Here is a 17488-nt window from a genome sequence, read left to right as displayed (position 1 = left end):
GCACCGGCTGTCTCCCAGATACCGCTCATTAGAATGAAGGCGACGGAATCGGCGTCTCCTCGGGCTCACGCAGGCTCTCGCGTGTCCCAAAGCCGCGAGTCTTTCGAACCCTCGGAACCAAGCTCGTCTGCTGCTCGCCTCGGCTTCCGGAAGCCGGCAGCTGGCGAGAGATAGCGCCCTCCCTCTGCGCCGAGCGGGGACGACGGTAGGTCCGGTCGACTGACACCCGCTTGCTCGGGATCCATTTTTCAAAAGGCGCGCACATCTCCAGCTCGTCTGGGCGCCGCCGGCGATAAGCATCGCCTGGATCTGGTGGGCGGTGGCCAACGGACGGGGGATGCCAGGTCGCATACTGCAGCCAGCTTCACTGAGCGGTGGACTTGCACGAGGCCCTGTTTGCCCCGCTTGTGTGCCGATGCCGGCAGAGCAGAAAGGGTGCTGCTCTCAGGCCCTGGATACCTTTTCTGCCCTCTCAAGTTACGTGTGGAGACGTCGTTTGCTGCATTCTGGCCAACCTACGAGACAGACGCTCCGTTATCTTCTTTCATTGTACCGGCTTATTGCGGGAACTCCAAGGAGCACAGTTGCTCACGTTCGTGCTCATCACGGGAGTTGCTCTGTACAAAACTGATCATGGCGAAGGTCGTTCTTCGGAGAAAGTCGCGCAGGGGACTACATTTGTTTCGTGCTTCGGTCACTGCTCTAAATAACAGCACGGCGCACAGGCAGTGTGTGCGAAGCGTGCAAGCGCGACCAGCAATATTCAAAGAATAGCGAAGTACTCCTTTGTTATGCTCTTTAAGCACTGATCGAATCAAATCAGTTTATTCGGACATGAAACACAGCGAGGCTCCGTCCGGACTAGAGTGAGAGTGTACACGGCCAAGAAACGCTGCAGCGTCCGTTCCAGACTGTCAACGCCATTCTGTTTCAGCGCCAATTCTGTCTCGGTGGCAGCCGCCATTTCCGGAACACATTCCCTTCAATTTCCGCCAAACCGCCGCTCGCTCCTCGGCCCGCAAGAGAAAAATTTCCGGCCCGTCCCGTTGGAGCCACTGCACATCGGTCGCTCGTCTGTTCCGCTTCGAATCCCCTTCCTACCGCGTGCGTTGTTGTCGCATGAAGCCGGTTCTATTGGACGAGTGACACATCTCGACAGAGGTGACGAGGGCGGAAGTGTGCTTCCTTGTCTTCCTGCATTTTGCCCCGTTTGCTTCTCCTCACTGTGTGTGTGTGTAAAGACCATCCGACCGTCGCGTGTCTCCTTGCCAGAGGTTTTCATCTATTTGTTCTCCGGTTCTATACCCACACATATGGTCGTCACAAAGAATCCCCCGCGCTCTTTCTGCTCCTGAAAACTCGTCGTGGACAGGCCGTATTGTTTCCGCCCTGCAGCTTCGAGTCCAGCCGGCCCACTTTATTTGTTCTCCTTGCCTGTTTTGTGCCGCTCGATATAGCCTTGTGTCGCCGACAGAGGAAACGGAGTGCTCACCCCCGGACGGTACGATTTCAAAACGACTCGCATCTCGCCCTTCAGCCTGCCGTCGTCGCCAGCAAATTCTGAACCAATATTTGCTCAACACATCCGCTCCTTACGTTTCGTGCAGCGCGATCGTCCGTCCTGTTACGGTGGCCAAATTATTCTTTCTTCTGGTCTGTATGGTCTCTTTCTCTCCCCTTTTTCTATGGCCGTCAAATGTTTCGTGTTTCTGTATATGACACACATTATTTAGGGACGCCACGGAGACTATAGCGCGCGTACTGCTACCCAAAGTTGAAAGCGCGTGAGTGGGCGTGTCGCGTCGCGTGTCGGGTGGGATTCACAGAGGAGCGAGGCGGTTGACTTCACTCTCTGCTTTTGTTCAGACTGTTCCCGCAGTCCAACTTTTTGCGATGGGTCCCGTTTGGCGTCGCAGCCTGGTGTCGAAAGCGATACGGCTAAATCGGGTATTTCGCAGTGGGTTGAATAGATCCGCTCGTGTGGACTTCCCAGAGGCAGCGCCGACGAGGATCGGGGCTCGTAGTACAAAGCAGAGTGGTATATGCGCTGACCAGACGCATTGCGTGGAGAGACAGCGCACGTGTGTCGCTCGCCCGAGTAGGTGTTAGTGCCCTCGAATGCTGGAAACCGCATCTGAGCTATCCGTTGCAGGCGCCCAACCTCGAGCGAACGAGTCAATGAATAAACAAATGAACGAACGCACCAATGTATGAATGAATGAATGAATGAACGAACGAATTAATTTATGAGAAAAAAACAAGGGAACGAATCAATGAACGAACAAACGAATGATTGAATGGGTCAATGAATGAATTGAGCGAGACAGCAAGGGAGCGAGTGAGTCAGTGAGCTGCGTCACTAAATTTTGTGCCGAAGGTTAACTAGACCGCCGTAACCGAGGCGACAGCGGGGTTGCGGCGGCCGCCAGACTCCGTCGGCTTCGATGATAACCTGCATGACGGGAACATGGACCATCGCTATCTTTCGCTCAATTGTCGATAATGATTGCAGCCATAGCAAGTCAATAGTTAAGGGAAACATGGCTACTTTCGGAATTGATGGCAGATTATGACAGTACAGAAGAGACGAAAATGCGCCTCTTTGTATTGGCACCTGAATAAGTATTTTGCGTGCTTGGAAACCAACACGGAGCATCGCCGGCTTTCATCATGTTCGGATTTGTCTGTGGTTGTCGGCCTGCCGTAACGGCGAACTCGTTAAGCTCGCCGAATAACGAGTTGGGAACAAGGCAGTGTGCGCTGTGGAACGGGGCCGTCCAGTGACGTCACGAACAAAACAGGTGTGCACACCCTTGCGCCAGACGTGATTGATTGTCTCTTTATGACTCTCCGGCGGACTGTTTCTTAATGAACGGGCGCGTTAATGAGGCACCAGAATCCCACGGCGTAATGACTTCCCAGAGTTAATTACTTGATGATCGGAGCCAAGGTTTTCTCCCTTCCCGTGAACAAAGACTAAAGCGAAAACAAGAACTGAAAGGCCTCTGGGCTGCCGAATTCCCCCGCATCAAAATCACATCAGCTTCTGCGTTCAGTCTGAGGTCGTCCAAAGGCGGCATCGAGTGTCTGTGACTGCTTGAGTTTTGTATCGATGCCGTATTTGAGAAAATATTGTTTCCAGAAGTAGAACTCGCTTAGAAAGCAAGTGTTTGCACTCTAAAGACGAATAATCCGATATGGGAGTAAAAAAGTTTGTAAGCTGTTTTGTAGCGCGCTCTCTTTTAGGGACAGAGTATTCTGGCGAAGCCTAGGAGCAGATTTCCATCACTAAAAATGCGGAATACTTACGGTTGGCTATGGAAAAAAGAAAGCCGTATTCAAGATATGCGAAGTTCTAGCAGTTGCGAAGATTTTAACCGACGCTTAACTGCCCTGTATCCGCTAGCCCAAAAGATCTCCAGTGCCGCATTTAGACGGCTCCCCCATTTCTAGCTGGGCCAGGTTACTGCGCTTTGCGGTGGGAGTATTCCTCCGCTTCCAGTAAGCAATCCACATGTTTAGTGATGCATAGCTACTCTGGCCCGAAAAGGGAGTTCGCTACAGGAAAACCAGCTTCCTTTTCACTTCCATATGGGCCATTTCGTGTTTAGAGTCTGGGGACAGCGGCGCATCCACAGCTTTCGATGCATCCCCAAGCAAAAGCCTGCGCTTACACAGTGCTGCCAAACGGCAGCTGCTTCTCAGGTGTAGCAAATGAGACGCCTATACTGGCTAGCGCATTGCGAGATTGTGTCAGCAGAGGTGTTTGCGTTTGTGGCCGGAGAAGAACGCGAGATGCGACACGTGTTACGACAGGATTAATTCTTCGCTACCGCCTGGGAGAGGCGTAAAAACATCCACGCAGGCAGACAGACAGACAAACAAACAAACAAACAAACAAACAAACAGAAGCCTGTTAAGGACTGTTACCATGAAGAGCAAGCAGGTAGAATCTCGACAGCGCACTCACTTTGTGGAGCAGGAGCAGAGTAGAAGCGATATCAGTGTGCAGCGCCAGTGGCTCTGAAGAGAGCCAGCCACCCGCGCCGTTGGCTTTTGCAGGTGACGTGGAGCAAATCCTGAAGTCACTGTGCTACCGCTAGTGCCATGCATCTGGAACTTCGTCCGTTCCATGGAGTTTTTTTTTTTCATTTTCTGTGTGTTGTTGTCAGAGTGATGAGTTCACGATTGTGTCCTTGCTCGAATTGTTCATGTTCTGTTTTTGTTGTTTCAGGTTTTTCGCATTCACCGCTTCTGCGATTTGTGTTCCACATTTATCCGTACTCACAGGGCAGAACAATTGGCGCCTAAACGGAGGAGGGTTTTCGTAATTTCCTAGCCAATTTAGGAGGATAGCACTGTATCTGGCGCCACCTGTACCAGTATGGTATCGGACGCAAATCGACGAGCTGAGTGGTCGTTAGTCGACGGACTGCGTAGCAAACACAATAGATGCCACTGCATGCCGCGTTATGTTTCTTTACAGCCACGAAGTCCTTTTTGCTGGATTAATTCACACTTTTGTGCAGCGCAACAAGGCTTGGACTGATGGAAGGGAGGGACGCGAATGCAGCGCTGGTGTCGACTGCCTTTTTTTTTCTCTCAGTCCATACCTCAGTGCTCTGCAAAAAGTATTCAATGCAAAAACAGACCAGCCCAGATAAATAGGATTGTGTGAGACGTACTGCTTAGCAATTATTCTCTGAGCAGCTTTAAATCACATTTTGCTTTTCTGTGCGAGATGTACGACTGCCGAGGGAGCGTCGATCATTCCCGGAGATGCTGAATGTCGTTAAGTTAGACGCACGACCATAATCGTAGTTTATTACTTACTGAGTCACACCTTTAATTGCGCAATACTGAACCACACCTCTGACCTTCTGACCTCCACAGATGTCACCTGAACAACAGCTGCCACGTTCTAGTAGACAGCGTGACCTTCGGTGACCCCTGTCCCGACACCTATAAGTACTTAGAAGTGCAGTACCGCTGCCTAAGAGGTTGGTTCCCTTCACGCACTACTCTCCGGCCGCGCCATCATCGCCATCATCTGTGCACAGAGCGTCGTGGCCGGGTTTCGTGGACAGAACACTCGCACTAACCCTAACTCCTCGGTGCCACAGTCCTGCAAGGATACTAACCGCTTTCACGCGTTCAATCGTCTGTCCTGGCCTCGGGCAGACCACTGTCGGTAATTTGCTGAAGAGGGCGGCGACCGGCTCCAGCTCCGGCACAAGCTTCGGTAGCATACTTTATGCACGTGTAATTCTTCCCGCGTCCCTTTTTGCTTGTACGCCGCCTCCAAGCCCTTCGTCGTCATTACTAGTGAATGCTCCTACGGCGTCCTACATTGGGAGCCGGTGCGTCCGAAGCGAAAGCCTAATGCGCTCGGTTTGGAACGCGCCCGTAGTCTTTCACGCGCCCAAGTCATAATCCTTCGTCAGCCGGAAGCAGCCTCTCTTCCGACGCTCCATGCCCATGTTCGTGCAATGTACCAAGTAGAGCCCTGGACAGTGGCACTTCTTTCACTGGTGACCGTCATATTCTTCTGCACTGGGAAACAAACATTCGCAGCACTACCACTGGAACCACGAAGCGTTTAACTGTCAAGCTCGACTTTTTGCTTCGGCATAGTTTGGCAACGCTTGATAGTGTGGGGCAAGGGCAGTGCAATGAGTTATTCCTAAGAGATTGCAGAAAGAAGGAAATATAACTGAATACAGCTTTCTCTTTACTACTCTGTGGAGTGCTCACAGATGGCGTCGACTCGGAAGAATAGGCAGCGGCCTCTTACCTGTAGCAACATTAAAGCAGCATAACGCTATGCGCATTCAGTTCCGCGAAGAAGCTTCACCGTAAACGTTGCAATACAATGCAATGCAGTGCAGTGGGTTGCACATACCTGAATTCAATAAAATAGAACACATTGCAGTACACCACCGCTGCGCACGCAGGTACTGGCTTCCCTCGAGTTAGCAACCAGCTTTAACTCAGCCCCATCTTGGCTCGCCACGTAGTTCCTAATGCGGTGATGCCTCATTCCTTCGTGCTCCTGGGCGCTAGGACAGCATGTGCATCCCACGTGCTGAGCGCTTCACTACGCTTATCTCCCCATCTGGAGCCTCGGGCAAACTTCACAACCTCTGCCCGCGCGTTCAGCTCGCCCTTCGGACGGGCGTCCATTAAATCTCGCGCAGCGCGGCTCCCTCGGTCTGATTCCTGCTTCCTAATCTCTCCCTCGTAGCGCGGTCGGTGTGCAAGTTTCTGCGCGAGTTCGAAGCCCTCTCACACTAGACTACCTCGCATTTCACGAAAGCAAAACCGGAGTAGACAGGCTGCGAACGCCGTGCTATACACGGCTCCGCTAATTTCCTCTGCTCCAGATGGCGTCGGTGGATTAGCGACCCCCTGGAGCCGATTAGTTCGCCCCGTTCGTCTTTTCCGCACTCTCACCTATGCCCGCGGGTAGGAGACGCACGCGTCGAGTTAATCGGTCAAGGGGGCAGGGCTCAAAGGTTCAGGCCGACGCGCGATAAAGGATATAGGGTGCCCCTGTTGCAGTACGACCAGCGCATACATTGCGCGCCTCGGGCGTTCGTAGTGATTAACGCAGCCTGTGTCGCGATCAGCAGCCAGGAATTCCTGATTTTCAATCAGCGTGCCCTTTCCGTACGCTAGTATAAATATACGCCCGAAGCGGAAGTGCGCGTTCGTGTTTCAGGATTTCGCACCTTCCTCTCCGCAGTTAAACCCGACCTCCCGCAGCCGTTCCCTTTAATCGCGTTCTGCGCCTCCCTAATCCCGCTAACCAGGCCATAATAGGGCGGCGAGCCGTTGCAGCGCCGGCGGATCAGGCGTCTGCTAACGAAGCCCATCGCGAGCGGCGCCGGCGGGTAATTGGGGAAAAGCGAGGCCCGCGCCCATGGCGGCGTTCCGCTGGCTCCCGCGCGAAGCATGATTAGCGAGCCGATGAGCCGTTAAAGGGGAGAAGGCGGCATCGGGAAGGGGGCGTGCAAAGGGACGCGAAGAGGAAAGCGGGAGCTCGGACTCTGGGAGGCGCTGCAGCCGAGCGGCAAAGAAGCGCACCGAGCGAACTGAGCGCTGGACTCCTTACGACTGCCGGTGGCACAGCGTGGAAGTGTGGGCTGTGGGAGTGAGTGTGTTCGGATTGCTCGCTGGTTGGACGTCGCTGAGTGGCGCTCACGAATCGCAGCAGCGTTGCAAAGCGCGATACGCGAGGACACTGTGCGAGAAGCAGTGGTTTTATGTGGTCTTCTCGCTGAATAGTCTGCTTGCGACCGCCGGCTGAGTGGGCGACGAATATGTGAGCGCTGCGCCCGGGGAAATTAGAAGAAGCATTGGGTGCTTTCAGCAAGGAGCAGTGTGCCTCACTGCGTGAATGAGGACTTTCGAAGATCCGAATTCTGTCGCCGTGTGACGGAAGCGATTACGACATACGGCTACAGGTCTAGTTTGAAACACTGGAGTCAGTTTTATGCTTCGTATGCGTTTCTGCATGTGGTTACTGACGCGACGAGGTTAAAGGCGAGAACGGGATGCTTGAATTGGGCGAACCCCTTACAAAAATTCCTTCAGACAATCTGTAGACGGTCCGTGGAATAGTCAATACGCAATACAAATCCCAACAGACGGTCTATAGACAATCTGTAGATTTATGCCCTTGCACTTTTAGTGCATTTTTGTCTATAGACAGTTCATAGACTATGAGTTAGCAAAAAGAAATATCAATAGGGAGACAATAGAATGTATAAAGAGGCTATATATATATACAGGGGTGAGCACCGGGAAGGCTGCCCGCTATGGTGCACGTGGTTTCGAAGGCACCCCCCAGTTCCTCCCCGCGGACGTCAGAGGTATAGCTGCCGCGTCATACCTTAGCGTGCTGGCACTCTCAACACCGCGGCCTCGAAAGCAGGATCGTCGACAAGGAGCAGTGTTTCCACGTTGCGGCTACAGTTGAGGTTAGACCTATCAAGGAAGGAGGCCGGTAGCACGCCTTCCTATCAGCGCGCTCACCAGAGTGCATGGAAGTTCCTCCACAGCAGCAACTCCACCAGCGCAGCCTGCCTTGCGAATGCTGCTTCCCTCGCGACGAGTCGTCATTTCCCACTGCACGAAACTGGCCGGAGATCCGTGGCGGAGAAGTGTCGCGCAGCGGCGGCCGAAGGAAGGAGTTCGGGCAGAACGTGCCGAGGAAGCTAATTTGCCTCGGCGCCGATTGGGCGCGGGACTAATTTAGTGGAAGCGTCGCGATCCCCACGAAGTGCGTCTCCGCACGCGTGCTCCGCCAGCGCAGACAGCGGTGCGGTTTGTTCGGGGCCGGATGCGTGTTTACGCGCGGCGGAACGTGCCAGCCCCGGGATTGTCCCGTGCAGCGCTGTGGCACTTGCGCCCTTCTGGGGGAGGCGCGTCGGGAAAACCGTGGGGATTTCGGGAACCCGGAAGGGGGCTGCGATCTTGAGGCGAGGGAGCGAAACCCGTCTGAGTGGAGCCCTGGCATTCCGCGAGTGCAGCCGGGCTGAACCACTGGATCGGAGGGATAGAGTTGAGGGTTTGCGGGGGATTCTGGCGGTGTTGTGCACCCAAAGCCGCGTTAGATTTGTGCCGACCTCCTCCTTTGTCTGCGAGGCCTATTGTGGCGGGATCCCGTTGAGTGTTCTCGGGCTTCGCGGTCTCCAAGTGGTCTCCTCCCTTTTGCAAAGTGGAGCGCTTTCGTGTTGTCCTCCCGCCTCCTCTTGTTCTTAACTCAGCCGGAGTAGCGCTGGAGGCTGCGAACTGGGCTGCCTGCAGCCGCGCGCGAGCTGCGTGCTGTTTATTTCCCTCCATCTCCGCCTCCGTGGTCGCTCGTGTAGCACGGAGGCCGCGTAATTGGGGGCGGGCATTGTTGGTGTGCGTCGGCCACAGGCAACAGAAGCTGGTATGGCGCCTCCGTCGTTTAGTTTTAGGAAACTGCTTGGGCAGTTAGGCTGTGAATCCGGGCTCAGAAAACAGTGCTCCTTGCTTTCTTTATTCATTTTGTACGCGGCCCTTGTGTTCGGCTATAGGACAATGGTGGCGCCGGCGGCTTTGATCTACAACTAATGGCGAGTTGTTTTACCAGCGTGGTTGAACCAGGAGAGGCACTGGAACTTACTGCTGCTGCCATTTGATTTACATCTGGACGCATAAACTACAAACGCCTAGTCGGCTGTAGTGAAGAATGCAGTTTTGCAAAGCCCCACATTCCGCTCTCTTATTCCACGTTTAACGTTGCCTGATCCAACCACTTGTGACCCTGAAGCGCTTAAGGTGGAGTGAGACTGAAGATGGTTGTCAAAAGTTGGTTGTACAGCAGTTCTAAAAAAAGAAAGAAAAAAAATATGGCTGTGAAATTTACAAGATAGACGCAGCTTGCATTACAGCTAAAAACTAGGTTGAAATTGTGTTTAATATTTAAATTTTTTTGTTTTATTATTTCATACTTACATGCCTTTTTTATATCTGCTATCTGCAAAGTGTTGAAGTTTTGTACGAGGGTAAGAACTAAAGCTTTACAGAAGTGGCGCCCGAATTGTGCGCTTCGAACAAAAACTAGGTTTATTATGTTTTTTCTTTGTCGATGCAATAAAATTGCCACCCAGGAGTGGTTCTTTTAGTGAGAAAAAGTGCAAATAAACTTAGGATATTGATTCTTATACCAGTTACGTAAATGGCGTCCGTGAAAAATTTGGTTTGTTTACGCGTCCCTGAGGAAAAGGTACATGAATTACCAAAAATGCTGTTTTTAGAAAAAAAAAATGCACAAGGTGAAGAAATGCTCACCAGCAGGGTGCAGAAAGAAATTAACTTACAAAGTCTCACCCCACCTTAAAAGTTCAAGAGAAATTCTGGTTCGCGTTTCTGAACGCTGCCCTAGCTGAGACACGAGCTTCAAAATAGGAGCCACTGAGGCAAAGAAAGCTCGGTAGCGCTCGCGTATTTCTACGTGTATGTACAGTGGTGGGTAAAAGTAAAATCCCCGCCCTTTTCTTGTGTTCTTAATCTTGCCGCTCTTTACGGGGGCTGCACCTGACGAAGCCCTTCTCCTGTGAAGACTGGCGCCGCCCGATGCAGAGCTGCAATCTTCGGAACACAAGGGAAAGGGGTCTTTTGCCCACGCCTGTACATGCAGCGCCACCTTGACTAATTTCTGGCACATGCTCCCGGCACTCTTTCCCAGCTGCACAGACAAGCACGCACGCGCAGTGTCCCGTGATCAAGTAATTCCCCCACGGCTTAGCGTCTCAGCGGAAGAACTGCTCGTTAAATGCCCATAAGAATCAAAGCGGCAAACTTATCCGCAACCGAGTGGCTCTACCGCTGTTTCGTGTGCATGAAGGTCATTGCTTTACAAACGTTGTCGTGGCACAGCTTTTACAGTGGTGTATTGCATTAGTAGGAAGCATTAACATGTGTGAATAACGGTACAGAGACGCACGTTGTACATACAACCTCATGACGGATCGCTTTCCTGGATGCAGGTCTTCTCTGCAGAACAGAGGTGCTTTGGGCGCTCTGTACTTCCTCCTTCACTTTGAGTACTCGCTGAAGCGAGGGGGACAGTGGGCCAACCGTGCACCTTTTTGCGTTGGAGAAAAAAAGCGTCTGGTAGGCGGTCATCCCCTCGCCAAATGGGCATAAGTCGTGCCAGTTACCGCAGGTAGTCTTCGAAAGAAACCGAAGGTCGGATGTGCGTTGCTTGAACGTTGTTTCCCTCCTTCCTCTTTCTCCTCTCTTTCCCTGTCGCTGACTGAAGCTGCGGTATGAGGAGGAAGTGCAGCCTTCCAGCTTCGACCGAGCTCTTCGGTGACCCCTGCCCCGGTACCTTCAAGTACCTCGAAGCGCACTACCAGTGCATCGCAGGTACTGCGCAGCTCGTGCAAAGCACCCGACCGGGCTTGCCATTACAGTGAAACTTGGAAACCCCTTTCCTTTCTCGACACCTTTTTCCCCCTTTTTCTACCAGCAATTCCTTCTCACTCCGACTCACAGCGGTCTGCATTCCTGGCTGAACCAGTTCCTTCGTTCGAATTAACTGCTTTTGGGCACGGTAAAGACACGGCTATACTGGACATAAACGCCACGCGACAGATGTAAGCGAGAGAGAATCAGGCTTTGATTTCGTGCTTAAAAAAGTAAAGGGGGAAGGCAGTGGGTTGCAAAAAGGGCACATTTTTTCAGTAGTCGGGTACATCTCAGGAACGAAGCGGCAAATGACCTTCAAAGGAAGCCTTTCAGCCAATAGCGTCAGCCGAGACTCGCGACGGCGTGGATAATCACCATGGGTCTGCTAGAGTGACATCGCAAGCTTTAGCAGCATATGAAAGCGGATTAATCACGCCTTCATCGCATTAACCGCGGTGTCATAAAATTCGGTCGACGCATTGGCTGGGGGGCCTCGTTTCAGAGCCCTTGTTCTAGAGTTGTATCCGACTGTAGCTTTCAGAGCTGAAAAACTAAAACAAGCAATTGGAAAGCCCTAGTCTGCAACTTTGTGCTGCAAGTGGTTTTATCAAGCGTAGATCGCCCAGAGCAGTGCAAGGCATTCTAATTGACTATGGCCTACGGGAATTGGGCAACAGTGACTCTACCGCTATGTGCTCATGAGCGGTAAATTCAAGCTTAAGCAAGGCAGCAATGTGTAGCGCGTTATTCAAACCAAATTCAAGCTCTTTGGCGCAACGTGGGCGCAGGTGCTAAAATGCAGTCAGTTCAGCGCTTATCTGAGATAGAGGCAGCAGGGCTACTTACTAACTGCAAGGGGAATATGCGACTTGGCTTCTCATCGCGACCCGTATCGAAGAAAATCCATCACTGCGTCGCTGACAACTACGAAATGCGGTTTGTGCCGCGACGCCGTGCTCTCTTTGGTTCAGTTGGCAATGCAGTCTCTCATCGATGGGTGCTCCACATTGGATTTTTCTGGGCGACAAAACTGCGTCTTTGTATTCTACGCTGCCTGTATGTCGCACGCTGGCCTCTGCATCTTGGGTGGTAGTGATTCTTTTTAAGAGAGAAACAACACCTGGACACTTTTTCACGCCACTTGGCTGTCCACAGGGCTTCTTGTCCTATTATTCAGTATGCCTACAGCGACACTCTCGGTTTGACCTCAGTAATTCTTTCCTGCACCTTGACGCATGAAACTCGGGTTGCCTTTTGTTCAGACGTTGTTGCAATCGCGAGGCGTACCCGGTTTATTTACCTGCTTTTCTTTTTGTGCACGAGATTGACACTCGTTTGGCTGTGAATGCCTGCCTGGTCAAAACGCGACCGCCCGGTAGCTTTGCGCTCTTTCAACCCTCGCAAATACTTAGTCACGCGCATTTGAGATCACTTCAAAAAGCGTGTCTGTTATGGAGATACTGCCGGAAATGTTAACCAGCGTCAATTGACGGTAGCAGGTCGCTCCTGATAGCCTTGTCCCATTTAGGACGAGAGAATAAAAATTTCACATTTCAGTGAATCGAAAATGATCTTAGTAAATGTGATACATGAGTGTTCGAGTGGCGTTGAGCATGTCACACGTGGAAGGCGATTAGACAGACGCTCCTGTGAATCCCTCTAGGCTGAGTTCTCGGGGCATATTCTGCTCTGCTGCTATACTGCCTGAAGGGTTTATGCGTTGTCGCTCTGCGGGTGAATATAGTTTGAACGCAGATCTGTTCCCAGTTCTTCACCCCGATTCTGTTCAGCTATTGAGAGAAAACTGCACTCTCTTGTTTGCCCTGGGTGCCTTGCTTGCTTGATGCTAAGAGGCAGTTCTTCGGAGAAAGAACTATCCCTACTGCGTTTTGTACCCACGGTTCGAGATTTCGGTATTAAAAATCTGATAAAGCCGCCTTTAATTATTGCACGTTATGCATTTTGCTCTACGAAAGGTGAAATGATCATCGCTAGTGCTACGAGCTCGAGGTTAATGTGAGCGCTCAACAGTTTGCTGCGGGGTACCGAGACAGCTTAGCAGGATCCTTGCCACTCGAAGTTCGCGGGGGACCGATTTTCTCGCAGCATTCTTTTTTTTTTTCCTGAAGGAAGAATGTGTCCTGTTGAATGATTTCGGCTTCCTTGGGCCTTGTGCTTGTTGGCGTGGTGCCGGACGCGTATGTTGATGCTCGGATGCATGCGATGTGACGGTGGTAAAGACGCGCTTACCTTGTTCCGGTTCGGAAGATCCCTGTCTTCGCATTTTTATCCTTTTTTATCAACCAACGGAATGAGCATGTTTTGATGTGGCACGTAGTGCTGTGGCAAGCCCGTGCATGAACACCTCTTCGGCATGGCTCTATCTTTCATACACACGTTCATCCCCATCATCATCGCATTTGATTCAAGTGTTGTTTTTTTGCTGCGCATGCTTACTATTGATCACTACTGCCCAATGTTCTACATGTCCCAAACAGCACATATAACCGGCCCAATATCGGAGATGGACGGTTTTACTCTGGTCATTTATAGTACCAGCCTTTGTCAATGCATGTCCAATATTGGGCTGATTAACTGTGCTGCTGGGGTAAGCACTAGAGACGACATAATGGAGGAGGGCAGTAGGAGGAGGAAGGGTGTAGTGTTTGCGTATTCAAAGTGCAACTTCTTTCGAGGTTTGGATCCGAGCCTTGTTTAGAATTTTTGTGGTCTAGCGTGCACAGTAGCTACCCGCCAATATTATAGCTAATAACTTTCATAATTCTTCAAAATAATAGAAATATCTAGAAGCTGTGTTTACTTCTCAATATAAAGCATGCTAACTTGACCCAGCTATCGCCTATATGTCTCCAGTTGCACGAGAATAATCCGGTCAGTTACCGTTTGCAGGCAAATGGGCATGCATGCTCGGGATCCTGTTGTGCGATATACGAGTTCGGTGCTTCGAATGTCTCTAAATTATTCTTCTAAATTCCCCTCCCCTTCCCCCCTTTCTCTTCTCTTCATCGCCGGCTGGCGCCGCGGTGCCACGACAACCGTACACAACCGACGGCTCTCATTGCTCAGAATCCCCGACGACACCCTCGAGCACGACTCCATCGACGACTTCGACGACCACGACGACGCCTCGGCCTCTGATCATCATCCCGGCGACGCAGTTCCAGAGGCCTCCGCCGCCCCCGCTGCTGCCCACGCCGGCGTCCCATCCGCCACCACCGGTCCCGAACCCGGCGTCAACGCCCGAGCCCTTCAGCGGCGGCGAACGCCACCGACCACCAACCTCGTCGACGAGTGCTCCACCCCTGCACCCTTTGTCTTCAACGCCGCAGTCGCCGAGCGAAGTGGACGTGGCCAACGCGGCAAGGCCTTCGGCAGGACCGGGGGCTCCTGGTACGTTCTTGAGCGTTCTGCACGGATTATTTCTGTTCAGTGAAGCAGGCTGAGCGCATTTTCTCGGGCGATGAGGAAGGACTGCCAGGTAGCCCCACTGCGAGGCCTACTTCTTGGTGCTTCAATGCGCCTAACTTTTCACAGAACGAGATGAAGACACAACAATATAGAGCGCGATCTTCATCTTGTGTCTTCGGTCGTTGTGTGAAAAGTTAAGCGCGTTGAACCGCCATGAACCACCTACTAGGCCCAATTCTCGCCATTTTAGCCTGCTTCTTGGTTTCGATCTTCATCGATCTGCAGCAGCAGCTCCTATAGGAGAACTTACACGAGGTCTGCATACCCAAGGGAGCGTTTAGACGTTTGCATCCCTAAGGTGGTGGTGGTGGTGGCTAAAAACTTTTTTTAATGCTCAAAAAAAGTGTTCGGGAGTCAGAAGACCCAGCCACATGCTCGGCATCCCTAGTCCGGGATCCCCAAGCAGAAGCGTCACAAAAGAATACCCAGGAACGTCGTTAAGTCTGGAAGGTCCACTCAGCGGTTGCTTCCGCCGAGTCCGTGCTTTGGTGCTCTGTGTGTAAAGAAGCTTATAACAACTGTCCCGAACTGAAGCATCGGTGCTGTTCCATGGAAGTCGCTAGTTGACGTGCGTGTGGAACAACGCCCGTGTCTCCTCCTCCTAGGCCCAGGCGGCGGTGAAGGTACGACCAGCGGCCCGCGCTCGACGACCACTCAGTGGACGCTGCACCGGGCGGCCCCTTCGCCTAGGCCCACCGAGGGCTACGACATCTGGGGTGGCAGCTGGGGTTCGTCAACCGAGCGCAGCTTCGCCTACGACTCGCCACACCTGGGCAGAGGTGCGTACATGCATGCGCCGCCTTTTTCAATCTCAGTTCGCGAGAGTGTTCGGTGGAACGGCGCTGTTGTTCTCCTCCAAGCTCCAGAGCAGCCTGCCATATGCAGGTCGACGGGGGCAACGTTACTAGACCGAGAGAGAGACTCTATAGCTGAAGCCAAGAGGGGGAAATGGGCTTGGCCAGGCTATGTAATGTGGAAGACGGGTAGCAGAAGGACCGTGTGGATTCTAATGGAATGGTAACGCAGCCGAGGTGGCAGGAAGTAGTGTGTGTGTATAGCGGAAGAAGAGAATAAAGGGGAGCCACTCATTCTGATCGCTGGTGATGTTAGGTCATCTGGCTGCCGGGGTCTGCGCTGGACGTGGAGAACTGGACATTAACGGAACAGGCATTTGTCTTGCAGCGGAACTTATCGTTGGTTGTGGCTGTGGTGGTCATGATGGTGTCTCAATCACCGATAATTGTAACAGTTGTGCACTTCAAGGAAAGGTCACCCTTGCTCCGGTGGGCCGTGTCAGCTGTTTCATTTAATACATACAAACCAGTTAAGCCTGCTTTAGTTCACTGCCTCTTCTGGCAGCTCGCCTGCCCTGAGATGAGCTCACCGAAAGCAAAGCTATCAACACGCTATCAACATTTTCTTCTCGGAAAAAAGTTGCGGGCGGTGCCATATGACGTGCTTCTACAGTAAGCAGTGTGTCAGGAACGAGTTGCTTGGGGAATGCCGTTGGAAAGCGGCGACAAGCGGTGGGGTGGTCGGGATTATTTTCTCCGAAAGTTATCGTAACTTTTATTCCGAGGAATCATTAATCTCAGCCGAGTAGGCTGCAGCGACCAATCGCAAGCTAGGAAACACGCAGATTTTGACGTCGCTAGCCTCCAAGGGGGTAAACTGCGCAAAAAAAAAAAAAGAATCTAACCTTCCGCGTACGACTCCTCCGGATGGTTTTCTTTTGGGTTCTCATCTATCAGAGGCCTCCGGGTTGTGACGTATGGGGGTAGCGCGTGTGGTCTCCCGCCCAACTCGGTGCGTAACGCGAGAAGTGCGACAGCGTCGCGTGTGCATCCCTTCATTCCCACGCCCGTTTTTTTCCTGCATGCACCCACTTGCACTGCGCAAAAGCAAAAATGAACATTAAAAAGAAAAGAAAAAGCGTCCTGACGAGTGTTAACGAGCTCTCTGTTTCGTTTCCTGCGTTGTAGTTGTTTCTTAATGGAAATCCTCGGGGGGAGGGGGGACATCTGCGTGCACAAAGTCCGTGACGGTCTGGCATAGCAGCTATTCGTGGACACGTTACCGACCCTTTTCCTGTGAGTTCATTTATTGTTCTTTTATTTCTCCGAAATGCTAGCGTAGTCGTTTGTAGGAACACCTTCCTCTGAAGCACATATCTCCTCCCGCATGCTTTGCCGTCTTTTTTCGTTAACTTTTTTTTCTGGCTTCGAGGCGCGGGACAAGTCCCCACACCGAATGCGGCAGTTGTGCGTTTTCGGAAGCTACACTTACGTCCCTGTATGTACCATTCCGTCTTCGTCTTTCCGTATCACACCTTTCGCTCTTGGTGGCTGTTTATTTTTGTCCCGGCGACCGTGCCCTAGGGCGCACACCGCTTGTGTTTTTTTTTCCCTGCTTCACCTTTTGGCTGTCACTCGTCCGCGTTGTCACGTCCTGTCAAGCAAGATGCACGGTCTAAGAAGAAAAAGAACAATCCGAAGCAACTTTTTCTCTCCTATTCGCGCATGCTAAAATAAGCAGACGTAAGCTTCCTTTCCTACTTGCTACATTTTCAGCATGAATGAGTGAAGGGTCACGGGTTTGCATAAGTTCTGCTAGCCTCGGTTTCGCTCACATTTGTTATTCCCTTTCCATTGTCCCGCTCGGAGTCTGCGTAATTCGCCAGGAGTGGATAGCGCGCTATGAGCGGGCAACAATGCCACAATCTGCGCGAAGGCATCTTGCTGCTCCTCCTCTTGCGGCGTTTCATTTGGCAAAACGACGGGCAGTTTCCGTTGTAGTTTGCACATATTCTCGCGCGGGGGCTGGGAACGCTTCCTCAGGGAGAGAGGAGAAAGAGGGGGAGGGGAGCAGGCGAGCGCTGTAGCGGCGAATGCGATAATTCAGGCAGCGGGGCAGGGGGAGATCATTTCCATACGGACGCAGCTGGCCGCCGACTTGCCCGACTGCCTCTTGGAGGCGAACGCCTTCCCCCTCTCCCACTGCCCTTTGTTTTCTTTCGGTTTCGTCACTGCCATGCTCCTGGAACCTGAGCCCCGCA

The 17488-nt window shown here is 52.1% G+C and overlaps 1 protein-coding gene across 6 annotated transcripts in view; it reads left to right on the top strand.

Annotated features, from left to right (window-relative positions):
• Positions 1-17488, top strand: part of LOC144111213 (latrophilin Cirl-like) — a 378723-nt gene that overhangs the window by 293590 nt on the left and 67645 nt on the right. For 4 of the 6 annotated variants that reach the window (XM_077644425.1, XM_077644426.1, XM_077644423.1 and 1 more), the window contains 3 exons: positions 4894-5000; positions 14032-14355; positions 15039-15212. In XM_077644425.1, the coding sequence (XP_077500551.1) occupies positions 4894-5000; positions 14032-14355; positions 15039-15212 (605 nt within the window). Of the gene's footprint in view, positions 1-4893; positions 5001-10795; positions 10903-14031; positions 14356-15038; positions 15213-17488 lie in introns of all 6 variants that reach the window. The other 2 variants (XM_077644424.1, XM_077644427.1) reach the window with 1 other exon arrangement.

This window comes from Amblyomma americanum, chromosome 11 (assembly GCF_052857255.1).
Source record: "Amblyomma americanum isolate KBUSLIRL-KWMA chromosome 11, ASM5285725v1, whole genome shotgun sequence".
NCBI lineage: Eukaryota > Metazoa > Arthropoda > Arachnida > Ixodida > Ixodidae > Amblyomma > Amblyomma americanum.
Note: the sequence above shows the minus strand (reverse complement) of the source record. Positions and strands in the feature narration are given on the sequence as shown.